Source organism: Rhinoderma darwinii, chromosome 7, assembly GCF_050947455.1.
Source record: "Rhinoderma darwinii isolate aRhiDar2 chromosome 7, aRhiDar2.hap1, whole genome shotgun sequence".
Lineage (NCBI taxonomy): Eukaryota > Metazoa > Chordata > Amphibia > Anura > Rhinodermatidae > Rhinoderma > Rhinoderma darwinii.
In genome coordinates, this window is record NC_134693.1 from 64,158,638 (window position 1) to 64,173,621 (window position 14,984).

At 42.5% G+C, this 14,984-nt stretch overlaps 1 protein-coding gene across 2 annotated transcripts in view; it reads left to right on the top strand.

Moving 5' to 3' along the window:
* The window catches only part of LOC142657210 (uridine-cytidine kinase 2), a 56,074-nt gene that overhangs the window by 26,879 nt on the left and 14,211 nt on the right, over positions 1-14,984 (top strand). For both annotated transcript variants that reach the window (XM_075832260.1, XM_075832259.1), the window contains exons 4-5: positions 5,775-5,917; positions 13,266-13,363. In XM_075832260.1, the coding sequence (XP_075688375.1) occupies positions 5,775-5,917; positions 13,266-13,363 (241 nt within the window). The remainder of the gene's footprint in view (positions 1-5,774; positions 5,918-13,265; positions 13,364-14,984) is intronic.

The window sequence follows — 14,984 nt, forward strand, 5'->3', positions numbered from 1 at the left end:
TCTTTAACCCCTTAGTGACCAGCCCATTTTAGGCCTTAATGACCAAGCTATTTTATTCGTTTTTCTATAGTCGCATTCAAAGAGCTATAACGTTTTTATTTTTTCGTCTACATAGCTGTATGAGGACTTGTTTTTTGCAGGATTAGTTGTGCTTTTTAATAGCACCATTTTTGGGTACATATAATTTTTATATTAACTTTTATTAACCTTTTTGGGGGGGATTATAAAAAAAAAACTGAAATTCCGCCATTGTTCTATGTGTTTTTAAATTGACGCCGTTCACTATGCGACGTAAATAACATGTTACCTTTATTCTATGGGTCGGTACGATTACGGCGATACCACATATGTAGAGGTTTTTTTATGTTTTACGACTTTTGCACAATAAAAACACTTTTGAACTAAAATTATTTGTTTTTGCCTCGTCGCTTTCCAAGAGCCGTAATTTTTTTATTTTTCCATCAATGTAGTGATTTTTTGGGCTTGTTTTCTGCGGGACAAGACGTAGTCTTGAATGGTACTGTTTTGGGGTACATGGGACTTATTGATTCATTTTTATTATGACTTTTTTGGGGGGCAATGGGAAAAAATTGCAATTTTGCCATGTTTTTTTGCGTTTTTTTTTTTTACGGTGTTCACTTTGCGGTTTAAATTACATATTAACTTTATTAATGGAGTCATTACGGTCGCGGCGATACCACATATGTGTACTTTTTTTTTTTTTTTTATTAATCTTTTTATTTCACTTTGACTTATTTTATTAGTCCCACTTGGGGACTTTACTGTGCGATGTTCCGATCGCTGCTATATATTTATCAGTCCCCCGGCTGCCATGACACCCCATCGGAGACCCGCGATTGCATTCGCGGGCCGCCGATGGGTGACAGAGGGAGCGCACTCCCTCTGTAAACAAAGTTAAATGCCGCGGTCGCTATTGACGGCGGCATTTAACGGGTTAAACGGCCGCGATCGAAGTAAACTTCGATCGCGGACGTTGGAGCAGGAGCTCAGCTGTCATCAGACAGCAGAGCCCCGGCTCCTGCCTGCACGGGAGACCCGTGCAGGACTTAGACTAGGCTGACGTGAAAAGGCGTCAGCCTAGCCTAAATCCCATTAGTGAATCACGTAAAAAGGCGTATTAGTGGTCACTAAGGGGTTAAAGATATATATATTTTTTTTTTTTTTAAACCCCTTCCCGACATATGACATATATAGTTACGTCATAGCCGGGAAGGGAAAGTATGGAGCGGGCTCACGCAGTGAGCTCGCTCCATACGATGCCGGTGTCGGCTATATGTTACAGCTGACACTTCAGAGTAACTAGCGGCATCCAGTTAAATGCCGCGATCAATACCAACCACAGCATTTAAGTGCGAAATAGGGGGGCGACCCCTTCTAACAGCTCATCGCGTGCAACGCAATCGCGGGGGGGGGGGGGCGATGGTTGCTATGGCTGCCTGGAGCCTAATGAAGACCCCCAGGTCCGCCATCTTTGTACACCCATTAAAGAGACTCTGTCACCACATTATAAGTGCCCTGTCTCCTACATAAGGAGATGGGCGCTGTAATGTAGGTGACAGTAATGCTTTTTATTTTAAAAAAAACGATCTTTTTTCACAACGTTAGGAGCGATTTTGGTTTATGCTAATGAGCTTTCTTAATGCCCAAGTGGGCGTACTTTTACTTTCGACCAAGTGGGCGTTGTACAGGGGAGTGTATGACGCTGACCAATCGGCATCATGCACTCCTCTCCAATCATTTACACTGCACTAGCGATATAGATATATCACTATGTGCAGCTACATACACAAGCCCTAACATTACTACAGTGTCCTGATAATGAATACACATGACCATCCAGCCTGGACGTCATGTGTACTCAGAATCCTGACACTTCATGACGTCCAGGCTGGATGGTCATGTGTATTCATTATCAGGACACTGTAGTAATGTTAGGGCTTGTGTATGAGGCTGCACATAGCGATATATCTATATCACTAGTGCAGTGTAAATGAATGGAGAGGAGTGCATGATGCCGATTGGTCAGCGTCATACACTCCCCTGTACAACGCCCACTTGGTCGAAAGTAAAAGTACGCCCACTTGGGCATTAAGAAAGCTCATTAGCATAAACCAAAATCGCTCCTAACGTTGTGAAAAAAGATCGTTTTTTTTTAAAATAAAAAGCATTACTGTCACCTACATTACAGCGCCCATCTCCTTATGTAGGAGACAGGGCACTTATAATGTGGTGACAGAGCCTCTTTAAGTCATGCCTCTGGCAGCGCTTAATAGATGCCTGTCAGAATCACGATATACTGCAATACATTAGTATTGCAGTATATCGTGCTAACGATCACTGGTTGAAGTCCCCTAGGGGGACTAATAAATAAAAAAAGTAAAAGTTAGATAGATTTTTTTTTTTTTTTTTTGTGTAAAAAAAAAATAAAATATTAAAAGTTCAAAAAAAAACCTTTTCCTATTTTCCCCCTAGAGCATAGTAAAAAAATAAATAAATATACATAATTTGGTATCGCCGCGTCCGTAAAAGTCTGAACTATTACAATATATCATTATTTAACCCGCATGGTGAACGCTGTAAAAAAAATAATTGTAAACGCCAGAATATCTTTTTTTTTTTTTTTATTTTTTTTGTCCCCTCATCTCCCACAAAAAATGAAATAAAAAGTGATCAAACCGTCGCATTTACACCAAAATGGTATTATTAAAAACTACAGCTTATCCCGCAAAAAATAAGCCCTCATACCACTTAATCGACGGAAAAATAAAAAAGTAATGGCTCTTGGGAATTTGGCGACACAAAATTAATTCTTTTTTACACTTAGGTTTTTAATTGTAAAAGTAGTAAAATATAGAAAAAAAACTATACATATTTGGAATCGCCGTAATCTTATTGACCCGCAGAATAAAGTTAACATGTTGTTTTAATTACACAGTGCATTCCGTAAAAACAGCGCGCAAAACACCATGGAGGAATCAAAGTTTTTTTTCATTTTCTACCCCACAAAATTTTTTTCCCGTTTCCTAGTACATTATACGGCAAAATAAATCATCAAGTCATAAAGACGCTATGGCTTCTGGAATGTGGAGAGGAAAAAACTAAAATGAAAATCTGAAAGTTGTTTAGGTCGGGAAGGGGTTAAACAAATTATCAATAACCTGTTTCAGACTCTGTGGAGAACAACACCCACAAGTCATGGAATCCTGTAATATGAGTGGGTGTGCAGAATGCCAGTGGTTTAAAAGTCTATCAGTGTGACACGGTACTCTTCCTAACAGCTTGGCTTAAAGGGATTTTCCCATCAAACATTTATGACCGATCTACAGAATGTCATAAATGTCAGATATATGCGGGTCCCGCCTCTGGGACCCACAACTATCTCTAGAACGGGAGCCCCTAAATCTCGTTCTACTGCTCTGTGTTGTGGCTGAAGCGTGTGATTTCCGACCATCCTGTGGATATGTCATAAATGTCCCCTGATGGGGAAAGCACAGAGGGGGAAAAAAATCTTTCAGAAGTTCTAGAAAAGACTTGATTTCTTAATTTCCTTTGTAAACCCCCCCCCCCCCACATTCTTGCCTTCGTTAATAAATGCGTAGCCTAGTGGTTTACTTTTTATTGCGATGCTGCTACTTTTAGGTACTGAATGCTGTATAATCCTTCAATTTACTATTGCTAACCTTCAGATTGGCCATGGGCGCTATTGCAGTATGGGTTTTATAGCTTGCATGATTAATTCGTCCAAAAAACAGCCAAACCCTATCAGTGTGGAGAATACTCCTTCTTACAGTGTGAGTGATTCATTTACCCCTTCTTGCCCCAGGATGTTCTAGTATGTTGTGTTAAAGGAGCTGTCCACTTAATTTGTTTTATAGAATAGGAAATCCTACAGATTAATATATATTCCGATCACATACATTTCTTATACCAGTGCAGTTGCTTGTCTAAAAAAAATATAAAAAAATGGTATAGCCCACAGATTAGTCAATAGAAATGAAGCCATAGGATAACTGAATGGATTAAAGATGCATAGTTGCCAAAAGTCCAGAATTTGAGACCATTCCAGCAAATTGCTGTCCCGGCAACTTGAACTGGCGACTGCCATAGTATTCAATTGTATCTGCTTCTGGAGGATGCAGAAACCATTTAATACGGCATAGAAGGGAGCCTGCTTCCTGCTCTGCCATTCACAAGGCTACTGGCCACGTTAGGCCTGCAGCCTAGAAAATCCTGGGACAGGATACGTGCGCATGCCGATGCAATTACGTCACTGGGTTGCGCCAGCCTACGCAAGGATCCTATGACTGCCTCAAATATACAGGACTGAGGAGACTGTGTAGCTCCATTCTTTGCGGGAACGGGACTAGGTGAGTATAAGGAATTTTTTATTTGTTTGTGGGCAGTGTGGAGCACCATCTACCAGGGGCACTGAGTGTGGCACTATCTACACTAGTTTTTATGCTACCAGTAGTGGTCAGCACATATCACCTAGTCCTAGTGATAAAGTGACTGTATACAACCAGATAACTAGAGAGAGATACTGGCCACGATAGTATTTGTCAGCCAAACGAGTTCAGAAATTTTTTGTTCGTTTTATTTGTATGCAGAAATTCTGGGAAGAAAGTCACGCCCCACTAGCCACGCCCACCAGATTGCCACACTCTAAGGCCGAATTTAGACGACCGTAGTATACGTCCATGTGACAGCCGTTAAAACAACGGCCATCACACAGACGTATATTTCAATGTGGACGTTCACACGGCCGTTGCTTCAACAGACCGTGTGAAGGGTCCTTTCTAAAATAGAACCTGACCTGTTTTCTTCCGTTTTTCACCGATCCCTTGATAGACTCAAGTCTCAGGGATCTGTGAAAATGGGTCCCGCACGGGTGCAAATCTGTTGTGAAAAACTGCAATTTTTACGGATGCTTTCTATGGCCTTGGACACCTTCCCGTAAATATACGGGAAGGTGTCCGTTGGCCATAGAAATGAATGGATCAGTATTTTGATCCGCAATTACAGAATAAGTAGTCCATTGTTCAACTTTTTCTACGAGGGGAAAGAAAACGTGTTACAAATTCATTGCTATTAAGGTGTTCTGTGGGATATATATTTCTCCTTTTTAGCCCTTTTATTGAAGTCTTTTGTGACATGGCTGCAGTAAGGAAAGCCTTATGCTAGGAGGGAGCATGTGCGGACATGTAAACATTGTAGTGTTAGCGAGCGCGACTTTTTACAAGTCACGTGTAATGATTCTGCATGAAATTTCCTCTGGACCGCTCAGAGAATGTTGTCGCCTACTGTAAGCAGTCTGTGCAGAGGCTGCTAGAAACAGTGGAGGTCTCCTACCATAGACTGGATTCACACCTCCAGTAGTATCCGTCTTCCTTCTATACTTTTCCTTCCTTTTTTGTATTCACTACTGACTTTGCCTCAAACTGTATGAAAACTGCATTGGGGAATTTAGCCTTAGGTTATGTTTACATCTGGTTTCCGTTCTGTCATAGGAGCAGAGCATCCAAAAAAAAAAGATATTACTGACACAAACGGTGCCCGACAGAACCCGTTTAGTTTAAGGAGTTCCGTCGATTGTCCCTTGTCTCCTGAGTGTTGAACAGCGCCTAAAGGGAGCAATTCTGATAACACTTGATCTGGATATTGCGCATAATGCATGATTATATAATCTTTTTTTTTTTTTTTTTTTATTCATATTAATTTTTTTAATTTCCCCCTTTTTTTTTTTTCTCTCTAAGGAAAGTGGAGTCTGTAACTGTTTATCCAGCAGATGTAATACTATTTGAGGGCATTCTGGCGTTTTACGTTCAAGACATCAGAGACATGTTCCAGATGAAATTATTTGTGGACACCGATGCAGACACGAGGCTGTCAAGAAGAGGTGCGTCTGATCATTTAGATGTGCACATGTGAGGATATGAAATCCATATAGTCTAAAACATCAGTTTCTCTATTTTAATTCTGTAGATATGGGTATCATATCCGTCACTACAATAATATTGATTATGGTAGAAGTACCAGCAGTCTGAGCCACCACTATTCAATGTGTCTGAAATCCTTATTGGTGATGACAACAGTTGTCTATACAAGCTTCTGAAGGTTGACAACCGTGCTTTTGTTGGATGTAATATTTTCGTTGAATTTTCAAAATTGCAAGGACAAGTTCAATTTGAGTAGGTATGTTGGCATTCATGAACACAGTAGTCACAGCCTTCTCCACGTATTGCACGGCGCTTCCGATCTGAACATGCTGATGAAGGGGCATGTTTCCAGGCTTGTCCATTAGCAGCGTTCATTGAAAAACCCTGCACTGTGTGTTTCAATGGAGGCTGCTGATAGCGGTGTCTCGTCACATGCCACTTCATCAGCAGCCATGTTCAGAATGGGGGTGCCGTACAATATGTAGAGAAGGCTGTACTAACAATATGGAGGTGCTTTACAGCGGGAGACATCGGTGCTGATCTTCTAATAACTATATAAGTAGCATATATTTCTGATTCCCAACACGTTTTGTGTGGCTAGCTCATTTAGAAACATTGGTGGTCTTGGGAGAACTCTGACACAATTTAGGCTAGGGCTACACAGCGACTCTGGCCTCTTTACCGTCCCACGACCAAGGATTGCGGTGTCCCACTGCCTGCATTGTAAGTAATGAAAGAGAATGTGGCCGGGTTACAAGCAATTTCTTGCAACTGTCATGTTACGGCAACATGCAGGTTTCAACATGGCTATATAAGTGTATGTATTTATTGTTAACCTATATTTATTGTTTTATCAGAAGAAAATAAAAGATCAGCAGCATTCACAATCATGGTCGTGTACTTCAAAAGATATGATAGACAATTACCTATACGATCGCATCTTCTGAACATGTTACATGTCACATTAATGCGACGTATAAAATCGTACATAAGTGCGGCTATGTCCGATTGCGAACATCAAAAAATGTAAATAAAAACAAATAGAAGAACCTAACGGCAGAGCGCAATGGAGCAAATCGTATATAAGCGCATCATATGGAACGAGCAAATCTAATTCCAGATGTGATGGGTTAAGATTTAAAAACAGGAAAAATATATAAGAGAGGAGAACATTGAATACAATATCTAAGTTACAGGGAGAACCTTCAATGCGGGAATGCCCCCAACGTACCCTTAAGATTCCCTGTTAAGGTATCATCGTGATGGCAAAGTGAAGGAGAAAATGATCCAGCGCTGGTGTTGATTAAAAGGGAAAAACAAGTCCCATGTTTATTTCAGGAAAATATTAAAATCGGAAGGGAGACGCAGTCCCAAGGCAAAAAAGTAGGAGTAATTGGGGTGAATGCCCAAGCCTACGCGTTTCGAACGCGGTCTGCATTCTTAGTCATGGCAGGAACGCAGACCACATGGATTTTCCAACTTCTGCTATCTGTAACAACAACTTCTCCCAATGTTGGAAGGCTGTTTTGGGAGTCATAGTAATCCGTTTAGGCCGTAGTGCCCCATATAAAATTGATATCAACCTCTTATGTGAACCTATGAACAGGGAATCCATTAGGTTCACTGGAACCTCACGTGAGATATCCAAAAGATGTTTTTTTGAACAGAAGACCTTGAGCTGGTAATATTGTAAATGCTGCTGATTCCCTAGCTGGTGCTTAGACTGGATTTTCTGCAATGATGACCATCTCTCCTCCTGGACGTGGAACAAGTCGTCCAATATTATGACCCCCTTTATCTTTCCATTTTGCCAACAATTTATTTGATCGGCGTGCTTCAAACTCCGGGTAACCCCACAATGGCATGTGTTTGGAAACTTGGCAGGAAAGACCAGTGTTTGCACAACACTTTCCATGCGATAAATGTGTCTCTTGAGAAGAGCTGATCTTTTGATGTTGGCTGAGAGAGTGGCGAATTTGGAATTTACTAATGCCCTGAGATCTCATGGATAAGCTAATTGTTTCCCCAAGATGGTATTCGAGTGGTATTCTGTGCCATGTCTCCAATCCAACAGATGTCTGCTCAGGCAAGCTAGATTATATCTCCAGGTATTGGGTAAATTAAGACACTCCCCCTCCTCTTTTCTCATCACAAACTTGTTAAGTGCTATTCTGGGTTTCTTCCCTGCCCAAATAAACTCGGTAAAAGTGGAATTAATTGTAGTTCTATCAGTATGTTTAACAAGTAAGGGGATGGTCTGCAAGGGATATAGCCGCTTAGAAAAACAAGACCTCTTAACCAAACAGCACCTTCCCAGAACTGAAAGAGGCGAACCATGCCATCTCAGTAAGGGGGGATTCACACGAGCGTGATTTGGCAGCGTGTAGGGCGCGTGGTTTTCGCGCGGCACGCAATGCCCTATAGAAGTCTATGGGGCAGTACACACAGTCCGTGTATTTTGCGCAGCGTTTGTTCGCTGCGCAAAATACGCGACAGGTTCAATAACTCTGCGTATTTCACGCATCACGCACCCATTGAAGTCAATGGGTGTGTGAAAACCAGGCAGGTCGCACGGAAGCACTTCCGTGCGAACAGCACACGAGCTGTCAAAAGGATGAATGGAAACAGAAAAGCACCACGTGCTTTTCTGTTTCCAAGCATCCAAACGGAGTGAACCCCGACAACCGAAGCTAACTTCACCGGGTTCGGCCAAACTCGGCAAAAAAATTTCCGGTCCGCGACGTCGGGAGACATTCACTGTGCATGGTGCTGAAAGAGTTAAACTGTTTCAGCACCATGGACAGTGACTTGCGATCCCAAAATACATGAACCTGTAAAAAAAAACAAAGTTCTAACTTACCGATTACTCCTGTCTCCTTCCTGCAGTCCGACCTCCCGGGATGACACTTCAGTTCAAGTGACAGCTCCAGCCAATCACAGGCCAAGCACAGGCTGCAGCCAATCACAGGCTGCAGCGGTCACTTGGACTGCCGCGTCATCCAGGGAGGTGGGGCCCGATGTCAAGAGGCGCGTCACCAAGGACGCGTCACCAAGGACGCGTCACCAAGGCAACGGCCGGGAAGTTCTCGGTAAGTAGGAACTTTATCTTTTTTTTTTTTACAGGTTTTTCGCTGTTGTGTTCGGCATTCACTGTCGAGGGTGCTGAAAGATTTAGCTCTTTCAGCACCTTGGACAGTGACGGGCGTTGACAAGCCTCATCTCTATGATGCCGGCTGCGCGAAAATCACGCAGCCGCGCATCAGACACGCATGACACACGCACCTGTCAAATGGTTTTTGCGCTCGCAAAACGCCGCGTTGTTTGTGCGCGCAAAAACGCAACGCTCGTGTGAATCTGCCCTAAGTCTGCTTGGATGTTGGAGATCAAAGGGATCTAGGGGTACGACCAAACTTGATCTCCAAATACGTGCTATTAGTTGATGCAACCTCAACCCCTAAGGATTGTAACTGGCGCTCCCCTCCTGAACTATGTATTGATAAGTCCAACAATTGACATTCAGTTGTATTTACCGTATATCCGGAATATGCGCCAAAAGTTTCCAGGGATTCAAATATTGCTGGAACATCCTGTGTAGGATTTGCAAGGAACAAGATGTCCTCCACGAATAGAGCCTCCTCCACCTCCCCTAGAAATATTTCCTTGAATAAATCTGATGAGGCAAGGTAATGAGCCAGGGGCTCCAGTTAAACAGAGGAGACAGCGAGCACCCCTGCCTTGTACCCTTGCGCAAGTGGAAGGACTGAGATAAAAATCCTGTTGTATGTCTCCTAGCCTCTGCCAGGATCTTTCTATTTAAAATAAGCCAGAGTTCTGAATGCCCACATTTACTTTTATTACAGGCAGCAGGACACCACTATCTTTGGCCATGCGACCTGTCTCTGTGTAGCCCTAGCCTTATTTTGAAGCTGCCGTCCAATGTGTGAGGGTCTTATGAATTCTAGGCTGTTGGCCAGAAGTCATTATATAGTGGTATTTTGTGGTCTTGGCTAGTTATTGGAGGTTTTGGGTCCGAACACACACACAGCGTATTCAAGGCGGATACACTGCGTCAAGCTGCGCAGCATATCCGCCATGAACATTATTACAGGGTATGTCGTCAAAAAACTGCACCACAGTGCCGGATTTCGTTTTTTTTTCCAGGCGTAAACTATCGCACATACTTACCCTCTCCCTCCTCGTGCCTCCCTGGGTGACGTTGCAGGCCATGTGACTACTGCAACCTGTGATTGGCTGCGGTGTCGCATGGCCTGCAATGTCATCCAGGGAGGCTGGACTGGAGAAGCAGGGAACTCTGTGTAAGTATCTTTATTTTTTCTTACTTGCGATTAATATTTAAGATTAAGCACATTGTGGTGGGACACGACAAGCGTTGGATCATTTGTGTCATTCAGTTGTAACTAAATGTTTTTCATAAAAAAAAATTTAACTCTGAATATAGAGGTATCAAGACTGATTGATTGTTTTTTAGGCAGTTTTGCTAAACTTCTTTTTTTTTTTTAAAGTGTTTTTGGCATGGTCTGTAGGAAATGGTCCAAATCTGCTTCAAGAAGTGATTTATTTTTTGAGAGGCTGAATTTTATAAAATTACGCCTCCCATGCACTACACCATGATCGGTTTGCAGGTGTATTTTGGAGCATAATCCGAATGTTTTATGCTCTGAAATTCGCCTGAAAACTGCATACAAGTAATCAAGAGATTGTAAATGTAGGGGCACACGCAGCGGTAGATAACGTGACCGCCATGCAATTTTTCTGCAGAGCTAATATTTTTTTTTAAGTGATTTGTTAATGTCTGCACAGTTAGTTACACGATGAATACCACTCTTGCAACTTCCATCCATGCACCACTATTTCCCACTATGTGCTTTTGTGGAGGATTAAAGGGAACCTGTCGGCTCTTTTTTGCCTAACAATCTAGCACCAGTGATCGGTAGGTCTTGGTAAAACTATGTTCCCACATACCTTTTGATTTCGGTGTATAAAACCACTTTATTGCTATATGCAAATCACTCTGAAAGTTCCACTTGGGTGGTCCGTTTCTCGCAAGTGCTACTGCTCTCGACATTTATAGCCTGCTGAACTCCGCCCCCTTGCTTAATATTACGCTATTGCCGTAGTGTGCCAACGTCCGAGTTGAGCAGGCTAAAATGGCAAGAGTAGGAGCACTTCTGAGAGAACTGCCCGCGCGAGTGGCACTTGTAGTCATTTGCATATAGCAATAAAGTTGTTTATCTGGACGAACAATGTAAAACAAAGCAATCAAAAGGTATGTGGGCACATAGTTTTACAAGACCTACCAAACGCTGGGACCAGCTTGGTAGGCAAATGGGAGCTGACAAGTTCCCTTTGAAGAATGATTGGTGGATGCCTTGTATCACTGATGCGATTAGAAAACTCCGTTTTATACACCCTATTAGGGAATTCTGAGTTATGGTATGTTCCCACAGGCCGGATACGCTGTAGAGAAGTCTGATCGTACTTAACCCAGAATATGCAGGAAATGCGGTTGAATGTTCGCACCAAATGAAGATCTAATTTGGTGCGTGTATTCTGCCAAATTAACCGCAACAGAAAATAACCGCCAGAAAAAAAGACCTACACTCACCCCTCCTAGCGTTTCTATGGCAACGCACCCTGCTCTTTCAGCTGCTCTCCTGCAGTGTAATTGGCTGCAGGGGTCACGTGATGAAATGTCCTCACAGGCGGCCTCTTTGACACAAAGCAGCACGGAAGAGCAGGGACGCATTGCTATGGCAAAACCTCAAGAGAGTATAGGCTTTTATGTAATTTTGCCTGTGGGATATGCAGCAAACTGACATTTTACTTCCCCATTGAACTCCATAAAGGAAATTGCAATAATCCCCACCGCAGGTCCATTGAGGAAGTTTTTTTTTTTCTCTGTTTTTTCAGCAGCGTGTGGATAAGATTTGTTAATCTCAACCACTGATGCTACTGTAAACGCTGTTAATTTTCTGCACATTAATCTGTTGCAGAAATTCAGCAGCGTATATGGCTGGTGGGAACATAGCCTTTGGACATGGGACCCCACTCTATAGCAGCTGCAAAGAGGATCTCCCTCTCTGGAGGCCCTGTACTGTTCACACACAGTGGCCATTAAAATCAATGGGTCTTCTTATAATTCGTTTCCCCTATGGTGGTGCTGCAGGAAAATGTAACACCTAGGCTGGATTCCCACGAGCGTGTGCTTTTTTTTTTCACAGCTCCGTGTGGCCTCCGCATATGATGTGCAGCTGCGTGGTTTTTGCGCAGCCGCCATCATTATGACACTCCATTTGGATGTTTGTAAACAGAAAAGCACATGGTTCTTTTCTGTTTTCATTCATCCTTTTCACAGCTGTTGCGCGAATCACGCTGTTTGCACGGAACTGCTTCTGTGTGACATGCGTGGTTTTCACGCACCCATAGACTTCAATGGGTGCGTGATGCGCGAAAAACGCTCAAAGAACGGACTTGTTGTGACACTTACGCAGCGGACCAACGCCCCATAGACTAATATAGGTCCGTGCGACGCGCGTGAAAATCACACACGTTGCACGGACGTATATCCCGTTCGTCTGAATAAGCCCTTAGGCCTAATTCACACGAGCGTATTTCATGTCCGTGTTACGCGCATGAAAATAATGCACGTCACACGGACCTATGCAAATCAATGAGGCCATTCAGACGTTCCATGTTTTTCTGCGTGAAACTCACTGCATGTCCTATACTTGTGCTTTTTTTGCACATCACATACCCATTGAAGTCAATGGGTGCGTGAAAATCACGGACAGCACATGGACGCACTTCCGTGTGCTGTGCGTGATTCACGCAACAGTTGCAAAAGAAATGATGAGAAAAATAAAACCACCTCCTACAGTTTATTTTGCTGACTTAAAAAAGGCTGACAAGCACCATACACTGCTGTCACACGGAACTGCAACGCAGGAAAAACGCTGCAATTTTTACGCGCGCAAAAGGGACACATTTGTGTGAATAAGGCCTTACTGCCAGGTCTCCGTGCAGATTACAGCTGATCGCTGGGGTCCCACGAGAGGGTTTCTTTGATCAGACTATTGCCAAGGGACCCTACTAAGAAGTAGGGATTGTCCAAAGTGGACAATTCCTTTTAAGACAATGGAACTCTGAGACTGGGATTTCTTTCAATATGAAGGTTGTGCAACAATCGCATATAGGATAACTTTTTTTTTTTCTGCATGTTCTTCATATTTTATAATACATGTTCTATTGTACAAGTTAGTCAATTCTGTTTTGTTCTTCCTTTTGCAGTGCTGAGAGACATCAATGAACGAGGGCGAGACTTAGAGCAGGTTCTTTCACAATACATAAAATTTGTGAAGCCAGCCTTTGAAGAATTCTGCCTACCTGTAAGTAAATACACAATTAAAGGTCATACCTCTTTAACTCCTTAACGCCGAAGGACGGATATATCCGTCCTCAGCAGCTGCTAGTTCGCGCAGGAGGACGGATATATCCGTCCTGTGATGGCGCGGGTACTCAGACTGTACCCACGCGATCAGCGGCAGTAGCACGGCTGTTATACACAGCCTGGCTCCTGCTGCAACTGCCGGAATCGAAGCACGCTCTGATTCCGGCAGTTTAACCCATTAAATGCCTCTGTCAATAGTGACAGCGGCATCTAATGTGTTTGACAGAGGGAGGGAGCTCCCTCTGTCACCCGATCGGCGCCCCCGCAAACAAATCGCGGGTCGCCGTCGGGTTTCCATGACAGCCGGGGGTCTAACAAAGACCCCCAGGTCTGTCTTCTGCAACTACCTGTTAGGCGATGCCGGAGGCATGACCTAACAGATTGCCTGTCAGTTTTACACTGACAGGCAATAATGCTTTGGTATACTAAGTATACCAAAGCATTATATATGCGATCGGCACATCGCATAGTGAAGTCCCCTGGTGGGACTTAAAAAAAAATGTCAATCAGTTCAAAAAAATAAAATACAGTCAAAATCAAATAAAACTACTTTTTTTTTGCCCAAAAAGTGGTTTTATTCAGTAAGTGTCAAAACAAATAACACACATATATGGCATCCCCGTGATAGTAACAAATTGACCAATAAAATGAACACATTAATTAAACCGCCGGATGAACGGCGTCCAAAAAAACGCAAAAAACAACGGCAAAATTATTTTATCCCATTCCCCCCATAAAAAATAAAAGTTAATCTATAAGTCCTATGTACCCCACAATAGTATTAATGAAAACTACACATTGGCCCGCAAAAATCAAGCCCACAGACGACCACATCGACGGAAAAATAAAAAAGTTAATGCTCTTGGAATGCGGCGATGCAAAAACAAGTAATTTTTTTCTAAAAGGGTTTTTATTGTGCAAACGTAGGAAAACATATAAAACCTTTACATATTTGGTATTCCCGTAATCGTGCCGACCCATAGAATAAAGTGAACATGTTATTTACGCTGCATAGTAAACGGTGTAAATTTATAACGTGAAAATTAATGCTGAAATAGCTGCTTATTTTCAATTCTCTCCTAAAATAAAGTTAATAAAAGTTAATCAATATATTGTAAGCATCTAAAAATGGTACAATTACAAAATACAACTCGTCCCGCAAAAAACAAGCCCTTATACGGCTATTTCGACGTAATAAAAAGTTACGACTCTTGGAATGAGACCATGAAAAAACAAAAAATAATCCTTGGTCATTAACGTGCAAAATGGCCCGGTCATTAAGGGGTTAAACAGAAGTGTAAATATATGAGTACTGATACAAGTAGTACCTTCTTGGCTGTCAATTGCTAGATATTAGACGTCCCCTCTGTTTTAAACGTCTTCGAGTTTAACCTGTCTAAAAATATACGGCAGTAAGAGAAAAAGGTTTGGCTTTTGTCTAGTTTTTTGCCTTTGCTGCCAGACAACCCTATTGAAAAGATTGGTTGTTGGTCCAGTTGACAACCTAGGGATAAATTGCCTGTCATTTATGAAACCACTAATTGACTCAAAGTTGAATT